An 11,966-nucleotide genomic window follows, 5' to 3' on the forward strand; every position below is an offset into this window, starting at 1 on the left:
TAAAGGCGGGAAATTTAAAAATTATTTGCTTTTTTTCTAGGTTTTATTTATGAAAAACTTATAAACTATACATAGGTAGGGAATTCAATTAATGGATATGGTTGGTTTGTTACCCATTTAAGTAGCATTGCCAGCTACTTCTTCCATTTTTACATCACTTTCATCTTTATCTATGCTTAACTCTAGTACAGCATCCTCATCTACTGACATGGGTTCTTTAATGCTCTTAGCATCATCAGCTTCTGCATCATCGACTTCTTCCTTAATTCCTCTTTCCATTAGACCTCTACTATGACGTCCAACTTTACCGGACTGAGAACCAGCCTCCAATTCATCATCACTCAAACCTTCTATTATCGGATGATTTGCAGTATTATTATTGCTACTGCCAGATCCCACGACCACATCGTCATCAGACTTGCTATCCTCATCATCACTTGAACTATCATCAACCAATTGAGCTTCCAATTCACGCACTGCATACATTAGAACGGAGAAATCCTTTTGGCGCTTTTCAAATTTACGCTCCAACTTTAGTTTTTTGTCATTTAGCTCTGCCATTTCTTTTTGCAAGCATTCTATGTGTTGTTGGGTTTCTTTACGATCCGGTTGTTGTTTTATCACCTTGGCCAGTTGATCGTATTCCATTTTGTTTTTCCGTATTTGTTTGGCTATAATTAACTCCTTCTTACTGTCCTCTAACTCAAGTTTAGCCACTTCAATATTCTTTTCTATGGTCTTTGAGAGTTTTTGGTAATTTTCCAACTCTTCATCGATCATTTGACTAGTGCGTTCAGTTTTAGCGGCAGCAAATTGACATTGGGCTAATTGGGCCATTAAACGATCATAGATAATTTGACTAAAAAATGGGGAACATTTATTGTTTTTAATTAATTAAAAGGGGTTGAAAGCGAAAAACAACATAAAGTGAAAGCATTTGTTGAAAATGCGGATAACTATAATGTTATGGGAAAATTTAGAAGCAAATGAGTTAAAATGAAGATCACACTGTAGAATTAAATCAAATTGTTCTCCGCTAAACATGCTGGACATCTTATAACTGATATATCGATATAGTTTTGACAAATTAAAGCTCTAATTTCACATAAATACGATACAAACATTTGTGGAATAACAAATTATAGAATGTTAATAGAGAACCCCTTCCATATCACGATAATCTAAAATAAATTCCTATGACCTGTTAGGACTTTCAAATTATGAAATATTACTCAATATACTTTTACTCACATTCTGCAAACATGCTCTCTGATCATTTACAGAGTTACAATTATAAATTGAAGACAAATTTCATGAAGTGTAAATTGTTGCATAAAATAAATACAAAAAAATAAATTTTTTGTAGAGAAATATTGGATGCTTAACATAAAAATGCGGGACACACCACAGATGGCGTATCTTTTGAACGCGGTTTTTGTATTTAATAACTTATATATCATTTTGAAGGGTACATATCTGTAATTTATTACTGAACATTATAGTGTAAAACATAGATAAATACACATAGATCGGAAACTCTCCTATCAAAGACCTAACTCAGTTGTCAAAAGCCTAAGTGGTGAGAATGCATTAGTAAAAAATCTACTTGAAAATAAAAACAACACTCGCATGTGTAATGATTTTGAGTAATTTTTTTTTAGTTTCCCCTCTATGTGTATTTCTCTATCGTTAAGTTAAGTTTTGTTTGCTTCGAAAATATCGAATTTTGTGCCAACAAAGTTTTACTTTTTTAATTTGTTCTCCAATTTGTTCTCTGCAATTCAGCTAAAAAAGGACCAAAAGGGTCATATCTATTATGAGCTGCAGAAATCTCTACAGACCATCACAGGGAATCTGTACCTAACGCAACTGATTCATTTCGAGCGAGCCAGACTTGAAACCATAATATTCCATCATGACACCGCTCGCAAAATGTTGCAATACCTGTTTAAAACTATGGAAATAAGTTGTTGGGAAATTTTGCCTCACATGTCTTATAGTTCATAAGACTAAAATCAGAACAGAGTATCTGAAATTGGCTTGATTCGTTATTAACAGTTTTACTTAATTATTTTGCACACATCTAATAAAAAATATGAACTTCGAATACCAAACTAAAGTGAATTCGCAAATTCCAAAGAACTTTAAATTTAGTATGTCCAATGGAAAACATTCAGATGAGTAATGGATCAAAAAATTAATTTTTCGATGGACATTTTTTGTTTCGTCGCATTAAATCCTTCTTTCAGCATAGTACCTATTTACTGAAGTTGCAACTTAAATACTGAATGTAATACTGTTTCAAATAAATATACAATTTGCATCAATCTCATTTTGCAACTAATGTGAGAAGTATGATTGCCTTAAAATTGTATTTTTACAATGTTGAGCAAATTTGCGTTTGACATATTAATCATTTCGTTAATAACATAATAAATCAAAAAATAAACTCACTTATTTTCCGGCGAATCATTTTTGGAATACATCCATTTGAGAAATTGTTTGAGCAGCATATTAAGGCGCCGATCATCACCGGTGCCATCGCCATCAATCAACAAACGTTTTTTGATGATTTCCTCTGAAAAAAACAAAAAGTTAAACAACTATTATATATTTAATGAAAATAAACAAACCGTCACTCATTTTTATATAATTTAAACCGCAATTATTTATTTTTGTTTCAAATATAATAAAAAAAAATGCAAAAATGCCACAAAATTTAATTTTTATTTCTCTACACACGCACACACAAGCAACAGTGAACAACATATGATTTTTGACAACAAATCGGTGTATGTTTAAAAAAGTTGGCAAGGCGAAAAACCAACGAGTTGTATAGAAAATTTAAGTTGGCAATGCTTTTAAACATATGGTCAGATTATTTTGATTTATTTACATTTTACATTTCTAACAATAACAAACGTAATTTATTTACATTTTAAAAAAAAAATTATTTATTGTTGAATTAAAAATGTCGAATTTGGATTATCCTATTTATAAAGGAAACGCTATATTTCGGGAACAACCTAATCATTCATTTTTCGATAAACCATTCGAAGACGAACAGGACTGTTTATTTCAGTGTCTCAATGAAATAGACCCACATTTTTTGAAACCCCAGCAACAGGCAGAACATCTTACTGTAAGCAATATTACGGTAACAGATCCTCGCACAAATAAATCCATAACACAGCTGAGTTACGACCACACCCGGGAAGAGCAAACAAAAAAATTTCCTTCGCCAAAACGGTCAATGATGACTGAAAAACAACATGAATTGGGCGTGCGAGTTTTAAGTGCCCTGCAACAGCGTCTGGAGGTTGAAGAAGAGGACATGTACAATTGGTATAGATTGCAAAAAATTAGGCTTAAGGAAAAGCAATATTTTCAAAAGTTTGTCTATGAATTTAGCCAAAGTAGCAAAGAACAAATGTATGCACCCTGTCGCAAGCTGTTGGAATTGTATCAAAAGTGGTATAAAACCAAAATGTTAAAATTAATGAAAAGCTATCCGCCAGAGTCTTACAACACACATTTGGGTTTACCTCAAGTAAGACAATGTAAAAACATTTTGAGTGAGCAGCAAGTGCAGATAACAAATCAAGAAGTTGTTAACACAATAGGAGAGGAATGCAGTTGGCATGATGATGTAAAACAGAAATTTAAAAATTTAAATTACTCTATTGGCTCTTATACCGAAATATACCTGAATTCTGAGGATTTAAAAGAGTCTTTAGAAGATAATTTAAAAACACAATTTAAAAATTATGCTGAACAAGAATTAGCAGAATGTTCTCAATTGTATATACCTTTGGAATCATTGTTATTTTTAATCACAGCTGGTGACTATATAGATATGCCCTCGGAAATGTTGTTAACTATTCAAGAAACTGAAATTGTAGACAATGATAATAAAAAATATATAATTATGGATCAACCCTTGCCCTCGAGGCAGGTCGGCTGGCATAGCTATCAACAAATGGTGCAACAAGCAGCTATAGCAATGCTATCTGTTAAACAAAAAGAAACTCTAGAAAATGTACAAACGAATGTAAGTATAGAAAATTCCAAAAACTTTAAGGTTTCAACCGTACAAGATTTTATGCAAAAATCTACTTTAACTGCGGACAAACTTTGTAAATTTTCCAAAACTTTAACTAAATGGCAATTGGGTACTTTAGAAGACAACCCATTACTAGAAATTTATACCTCTCTGGATTCACACACAAAAAATAAAGATTTTTCACTTAAATTAGAATTCAAACCAAGTTATGGTTGTGAAATATTAACAAAATATGACCTACTTAAGGAATGGTTTAAACTTAAACTATTACAAAAAACAAAAAGCAACAGCCTCCGTTTGGATGTTACAAATTATCAAATTTTACTTGAAGAATCTTTGGACATTAACAAACTAGAGGAATACTTATCTTTTTATCATATAAATTGCCAACAATTGATAAACAACCTGTATGAATTTCTAAAAATGTTACACAACATGCCCACGGGCCATTATATGTTGCGCTACAATCCCAAATTCAAGGACAAACTTATGCTGTGTAAACCTTCTCAAGAAATCACGCAAAATACTATAAATCTGCATCAGCTGCTGCAAACTGATGTCACTGACATACAATTTATGACGGAAGTGAATTTTCTTACCATTGATGAAAACCTTTGCAGTTTAATGCACTTTCAACATAAGATTTTACCTGCAGCATTTTGCCCTCGTGCAGACACCCGAAAAGCAAACAATAATGGTAGTGGTTTTGTGTCAAAGCAGAAAAAACCAATAGTACCACCCAAAGATGCGAAGAAACCACCTATAAACAAGACCAAAATGAAGAGAATTAGAAAGAGAAAACGTATTATTGATACCATCAAAGCTAAGAATGAGGAGATGAAAGAAATGAGGCAGGAAATGGAATTGGACCGTAAAATGTTAAATATTTGAAAATCTGTAATAAAAATGTAATAAAGACTGAAGAATGATAAATTTAAAATAAGAAATGTTTAGAAATTTAAATGACAATTTTATAATTGAGGGATATAGATGCAAAAGCTGCAATATGCATTTGTTTCGTGAATATATCTAATAATGCCATCTAAATACATTTAATGAATGCTTGTGGTTAGCCATTACCAAAAAATTTTTGTTTAACTAGATTTTTGTGATATTAACTTAGAATTATTAATTACATAGCAATATTGAAGAAGCGTTGTATTTGTTAAAGTATAATTTTTGTTAAATTCCACCGACATGGCATCAATTTCATTACGAATACTTACGCGTTTTAAATTAAAATTAATCAAAAAAGAGATAAACATTTCCCAATTGTCTTTTTTTATTTGTAACAAAAAACATTAAACTTATTCTAAACTTAATTTGGCAAAATCTTCTGCATAAATCATTTCTACATCATTGTACGTAGGAGCCTCTTTCTCTTCCCAAAATTCCGAATCTTTAGCAGGTAAATCATTCTCAGGGAAGACATGTATTGATAGATCATTAAACACATTATGCACCTCATAATCATCTTCTAAAGGTAGTTCTTGGGCATAAGGCATAATATCCAATATATAAGATGAATCTAAACGCAATAGTCTCTCTGGTTTGCTACACGACAAACTATCAAAACTGTTATTGATTAAAATTATATTTTTCAAATGTTTTCCCTGCCAGTTTTTCCACAACAAATTATTGGTTAAACAATTAGGGCAGTGGGGCATATAGAAAATGGTTTGTACATCAGCATCGTATTTGGCTTCACAATTTTCGCTCATCACTAAACAATTAAATTTCTCTAAAACCTCCTTTTCACTTTGACGAAATATGGGATCGAAATATAAAGCCTCAGTTATATCATACTGCTTTTGTAGGGACAGTATAAAAGCCAGTTGATGTAAAGCTTGGAAGTTGCGGGTGAAGGGACCAATGCCAAAACAAACTAAACGTTTGATGGTTTCTTGAGCACCATCTGCTTGTAATTTCACTAAACTTTCCTTGAGCGTAATTAACGATTGGGTGAAATAGTCACTGTCTTGCATTTGTTGGCAGGTTATTTCCAATTTCCTTAAATTTTAAAATTATTAGTGTAGCTTTTCTTTTAATATTTTAGAATCACCTTACTTTACAAATTTGTCAACATCCACTTCGGGACAATCTTTGTCATAACTTTTGTCAGAAATACGCCTTGTTCTTCGCTGTAAACCTCTGTGTGCTATCCATTTTTTGCGTGTGACTTTACAAAATTCTTCAGTCATCTTTTTCTTCCGTTTAAAATATGATTTTTGGTTTAATATTGCACTTTTTATTGAAAATATGAAATAAATTTACGTTTCCAAAAATATATGGAAAAATCGTGTTTATTGTTGTTTACCTTCAAGTTGTTTGACAGTTGTACGTGTTGTATACAAAAGCTGCAGGCTATGAAACTTGTAGTTTTAAGTTGGCATTGCGCTGCCAATGTAGCGATAGGAAAAATGGGATTGCCAGACATAAAGAATAAAATATTTGGAAATCTATATAAATAAAAATCAAAAGTCGTTCGTTGGTAAATGCATCAGTATATAATAACTCAAAATATGTACATATTGCAGACTTATGTTTTTGACAACAAACTCAGGTTCTTTGTCTCTCAGTAGCGCTTCTATTGTATATTTTATTTTATGTCCTATATGAATAAAAATTATCATTCAATAATACGTTTTTTTCTTTTTAACTATTTTTACCATTTTCAAACCGTTTCTCACAAATTCACAAATCAAACACAAGCTTTTTTTTAACTTGGACAGGACATCGTCTGTCGGGTTAGCTAGTATTTAATATTCTTACTTTTGATTTTTAATTGGCATAACAAATTATAAGCCCGATTTTAATACAAAACATTTAAGGAATAAGGCAGACAAATTATACGCACTTTTTCTTAACAATAACTGGTCTTTAGCACAATGAATTACAATTTTAAGAACGTTATCTACTATAAATTCTCGAATTTTTCAAATCATTGTTTTTCTCAATTTTAATAATTTAAAAATTGATCAAGGAAAATTAAATTCGTCAAATTAAATACACTTTTATTTATTAACACAGTTTCAAAAGCCATTAAAGGAATCTTAGAACTTTATGATAAAGCAGACACATTGAGACGAGACTCTTTTCATAAAAAGCGTTAAAAACGCTTTATTACACATACCGGAGCTACAATAATAAAATATATTATACATATACCTTCTATTTTTATATACATAAAACAAAAAAAATGTTTCTACCTACAGTGGTGGCCACCAATTTAAGACAAATACTTGAATTTTTTTCATCAACTGAATTTTAAGTGCGTTAGAGCCAAAATAAAAGGACCTCTAAGGGTATGAAATTTATTATTGATGTTTCTAGTTTCTGAAAAATGTTTGGAAAAATCGGTAAAATATATATGGACAAATATATGTGGAAATACGTTGACCCACCTCAGCGAACATCCGCTGTTAATAACATGATATGACCGAAACTAATGGAACTAAAAATACGAAATTTGGTCCGAATATTTTATAATAATAAAAATATAATGATATAAATGTGAGAAAATATGTTTAATTAAAAAAAAAAATTTGGGTAAAGTTGTAGAAAAATCTTATGAGTTCGTGGTGAATATGTATGAATTGATACAGTCGAATAAAACACACTTGTGTGTTAAAACATTCCTCATGCATACATATTTATGGAAATATTTGAAAAAATAATTGACAATTACATGGAATTTAGCAAACAATTTTTGTCTTAATTACCTGGCCACCACTGTATGTCCGTTATAGACTCCATCCATCCGATTAGCTCCAAACCGGATTCATTGGAAAGGAAATTTTCTGAAGATGGTTTTAGACACCTAAAATACAAAATAAGGTAATCGTAAATCCGATTTTCGAATTTTCCCAAACAAATTTTTTTTTCCAAATTTGAACTTTTTAAAGTTTGTATATTTTGAAATTTTCAATATACGATGTGTAGATCCACTAACAAGGAATTTATTTAACCCTCCGTTAGTCACAATCATTTTCAATCAAGACTAGTCGTATTTAATTGATATCAATAAATAAAAGGCGCGTCTTAAAATAATCTCTCCACTTTTTATTTCGAAAACATAAAAACAATATTAATTCAAAGTATTTAAAAGAGTAATAAAAAATAATTGCAGTAAAAATATATTTTTATCAAAAAATAGCTTCAAATTTATGGTGCTTAAAAAAATTTACAATAAAAAAATGTTTGCCCGTATCAACTAGATCAGTTAAAAAAAAATTCGTGAGACCTCGTTAAATTACTCCAAGACAAGATAAATTAATAGGGGATTTTATCAATAATCTAATAATAGTTTCCGAACTGTTAGCCGCAGTGTAAATGAGGCTTGTCTGCTAGCTATTGCCCCGGGAAAAAACTATTATTTCTGAAAACATCATACTGCTCAAATACAATTTGACAAAGAACATTTAAACTGGTTGAATTTAAAATGTAGTACAGTTCTCATTTCGGATTAATCTAAATTCAACGTTTGTAAGAAGGGAACAAATATTGGATTCCGAGTACAAAAATAAGGCTATCAAGTTTGGCGTTGAAAATATTATGGGATGGACCTGTTCAATCGGATACAGATCCATTGCAATCGATGTTATGTATACATAGGGTTGTAACCGAGTGGTTATAATCCAATGAGGTCCTTGTTTTGAAGTGTCCTGTCCAATCGCCAGATGAATACATTTTATTTTTTTTTATATTTTCGGAATTTAATTAATGATGTTCTTATTTTTTATTGTTAGTACCTATATTTAATTTCATAAGAATTTGTTTGTGTTTTGACCTATTAATTAAATATTTGAAAAAGTTTCCATTGCATTGCACTGCATTTATAAGCTTAACTCCTCTAGAATATTCCAAGTTTGCTTTTTGAACGTATTTTCTTAACAACGCACAGTGGGGCAAAATCAGAGTCAGAACCAATGACTTGTGTTGAATAAAATATTTTGGAAATTTATAAAAAAAATTTAGTACGAAAAAGTGCAATATTTTTGATGGACGGAGTTTTAAAGTTGCATATTTTTGAATATAATTGAGATATTGACTTGAAATTTTTTTGTAAGACCAAAAATTAACTTATCTAAACAAAAAAATATAATTCGGAATAAATGTGGATCAAATTGTTCCAATATTGCAATCCTATTGAAATTTTGATGCAAATTTTCGTTTTAGAAACTCAATAAATATGTAATAAAATCTTTATTTATTAACGAACCTCAATGAAATTTTCAACGTTTTTTACATTTGTCATTCTAAATAACAAAATGTAAAAAAACTTATCAAAAGGTCAAAGGGAATCCCGCAATTAATAAAAATTTAACAAACCTCAATGAAATTTTCAACGTTTTTTACATTTGTCATTCTAAATAACAAAATGTAAAAAAACTTATCAAAAGGTCAAAGGGAATCCCGCAATTAATAAAAATTTGAGCAAAAATCCCAAAAATTGTATTTTCTACAATTTTGCCCATAGGGTTCACATTTCCTTCGGTGCTGGGAAAATACTTTGGGTATAAATGGGGAACACACCAAGGTTTCTAAAACTGCTTAACGTTTGTTGAATGTTGATAAAAAATAGTTCACATTCCGAAAGACGTAGGGGCGACATACTAGAAAAGTATGACGTATTTTATATACCGACATGTTCTTCGTAAAGATACCTTACAGAAAAATATAAAATTGGTATATGTTCTTAAAGAAAGTTTATTTTTAATCAAAAAAGAGTAAAGTCACCTTTTCGACAAAAAAACAGCAAAAATCAACAATTTTTTGAATACTTAAATTGAAAATCGTTTATTTTTGAATCCATAATTGATATTGCTCTGAAATCTTTTGTAGTCATTAATAATTTAGCTGTCTAACCAAAAAAAAAAAAATCGAGTCCATTCGGTCCAAAAATCCGACCTATATTTTTAAAAAAGCGGACCAAGGTATGGCAAAATTTTAAAATTTCAATTTTGAAATGCCCAGAACTCGGAAATTATAAGAGAAAATAACACACGCAAGCATCTTTGAAATCGGATAGGAAACAACAAAATTGCACGTGTTTAAAAATTTTACATGCTGAAGGTATCCTACTTTGAGCCCCCATAGCGTCGCCTCTGGATCATTTTTAGGGCTCATTTTAATAAGTTAAACTCGAATTCTCCTTGGCTACGCCCATGTCAAATTTTATACCGATTAGAAATGCCAGATTTATTTCCAAAAAATTTTGATTCTACCCCACTGTGCAACAGTGAGTAAATGTATGATGTTTACAGACTATCTTGGACAACTAAAGATTGAGGAACAGAAAATGCATTCCTGTTTGCTAAATGTTTTAATTACTTTCTTTGAATCCTAACAAATAAATGAAATTGGTCCAGAATATTAAATCTACTTCATATTCTTCTAAAATTTTAATTATGTTGTATACAATTTTGTAAATTTACTACAGTTTTATATATTAATTTTTAAAATTACAAACATATGTATTTTAAACAAACCATTAAATTTTACAATGTTAGTACATACATCTGTAATTTTTTCTTAGGAATTCTATTCACTAACACAAATTATCAATCTAAATCACCTTGCAAATAACAACGGCTTAAATTTTATTTATAATCCAAAGAAATACCCAACCATAAAATCACACATTTAATTCGTGGGGTCATAAAGACATTAAGGAAATTCTCAGTAGCTAAATATATGTATATATTACCTGTAATGTTTCTCTACCTGTAACTGCACATATTCGAAAAGTATTCAAAATCTTTCAACACTATAAATACTCAAGGTACAAGATGGAAAACTGTCAAAAACGTTTCAATCATCCTACGAGAAAGACACATTTGAAGAGACAATTTTAAAAATATCGAAAATAATAAACAAAAGTCAGAATCATGGAGGACCCACGCAACAACATTCTTCTTGCAGATGATATGTAAGTACATATTATTTTTAAAAAAATACATAATTGTTTTATTTAATAAATAATTTATTTTTTACTTACAGTTCTTTCAATTCCAGCGGCTATTTATCGGAAGATAATACCAGCACAGAAGTGTCCATTGACGATGATAGTATTATCTGCATTGGTGATCTCAGCAACGATGATCTTGAGAATATCATTAACGATTCGATTCTTTCAATAAGTTAAATTTGATGGCCATTTGAACTTATTAGTACGAGCCTCATTTATTACTTAGTTCCTTAAGTTTTTCTACGATCTGTAATTATAATTTGATTTCTTTTTTTGCAAATTATATTTGATGATTTGAAGTGTATTTCATTTTTATATGTAAATGATTTGATTGTGATGGTATTTGAATAAATAAAAAGTTTTATAAAAGCAAACTATTAAGTGTATTTATTATATTTTCCATGAATTGTGCATTAGAATTATTTCGTTCTGACACAAATTGTCAAATATTTTGTTATTGTACCTCTCGTATCTGCGGAACATTCCCTCCATGATGAAAACCGGACCTCTCTAAGTCAAGTACGGACACATTTAACATGAGCTATATTAACAAATGATGACAACCGTATCTTGACAAAGGAAGGTAAAATCTTACAAAGAGATGCTCACCTATCTATCAACAACACTAAGGACTCAGCTAGAGGAATTGCAACAGTTGCAACTCCTAATTTCGAGCTTTGTATAGGTCCTGGAAAGTGCTAGATGATAGTTGAGTTGATGATCCGGAACACCCGGAATTATTTTATAGAAAATTGTAGCATTTGACAACATTTCGTAAAAGATATAAAATAATTGCATAAAGAATTCAAAAAATGCTAAATTTTCATTAAATAAAAATTTAATATAAACCGGTTAACCGGTTTTTTTGAAGACAAAAACAATAACCGAAACAGGTTTTTTCAAAAACACACTTTTTCGGTTAAACCGGATACC

General features: G+C 30.3%; 3 protein-coding genes across 4 annotated transcripts; 1 reads left to right on the forward strand and 2 right to left on the reverse strand.

Annotated features, from left to right (window-relative positions):
• Positions 1 to 21: 21 nt before the first annotated feature.
• On the reverse strand, positions 22 to 11,243 carry thoc7 (THO complex 7). Of its 2 annotated transcripts, none has more exons than XM_065500705.1 (3): positions 11,064 to 11,243; positions 2,455 to 2,578; positions 22 to 859 (listed from the first exon to the last, which is right to left on the reverse strand). In XM_065500705.1, the coding sequence occupies exons 2-3, from the start codon at positions 2,511 to 2,513 to the stop codon at positions 118 to 120; spliced, it is 801 nt and encodes a 266-aa protein (XP_065356777.1). In that variant the 5' UTR covers positions 2,514 to 2,578; positions 11,064 to 11,243; the 3' UTR covers positions 22 to 117. The 2 variants fall into 2 exon arrangements, with proteins under 2 accessions (XP_065356777.1, XP_065356702.1); XM_065500630.1 differs by lacking the exon at positions 11,064 to 11,243 and adding an exon at positions 2,634 to 2,742.
• Ice2 (Interacts with the C terminus of ELL 2) lies at positions 2,918 to 4,969 on the forward strand. The gene has a single exon (XM_065500413.1). The coding sequence runs from the start codon at positions 2,972 to 2,974 to the stop codon at positions 4,952 to 4,954; it is 1,983 nt and encodes a 660-aa protein (XP_065356485.1). The 5' UTR covers positions 2,918 to 2,971; the 3' UTR covers positions 4,955 to 4,969.
• Positions 5,347 to 6,366, reverse strand: LOC135950945 (SRR1-like protein). The gene is made up of 2 exons (XM_065500514.1): positions 6,131 to 6,366; positions 5,347 to 6,073 (listed from the first exon to the last, which is right to left on the reverse strand). Exons 1-2 carry the CDS (start codon positions 6,262 to 6,264, stop codon positions 5,371 to 5,373), a joined length of 837 nt encoding a protein of 278 aa, XP_065356586.1. The 5' UTR covers positions 6,265 to 6,366; the 3' UTR covers positions 5,347 to 5,370.
• Positions 11,244 to 11,966: the final 723 nt, after the last annotated feature.

The sequence above is a fragment of the Calliphora vicina genome, chromosome 1 (assembly GCF_958450345.1).
Source record: "Calliphora vicina chromosome 1, idCalVici1.1, whole genome shotgun sequence".
In the NCBI taxonomy this organism is placed as follows: Eukaryota; Metazoa; Arthropoda; class Insecta; order Diptera; family Calliphoridae; genus Calliphora; species Calliphora vicina.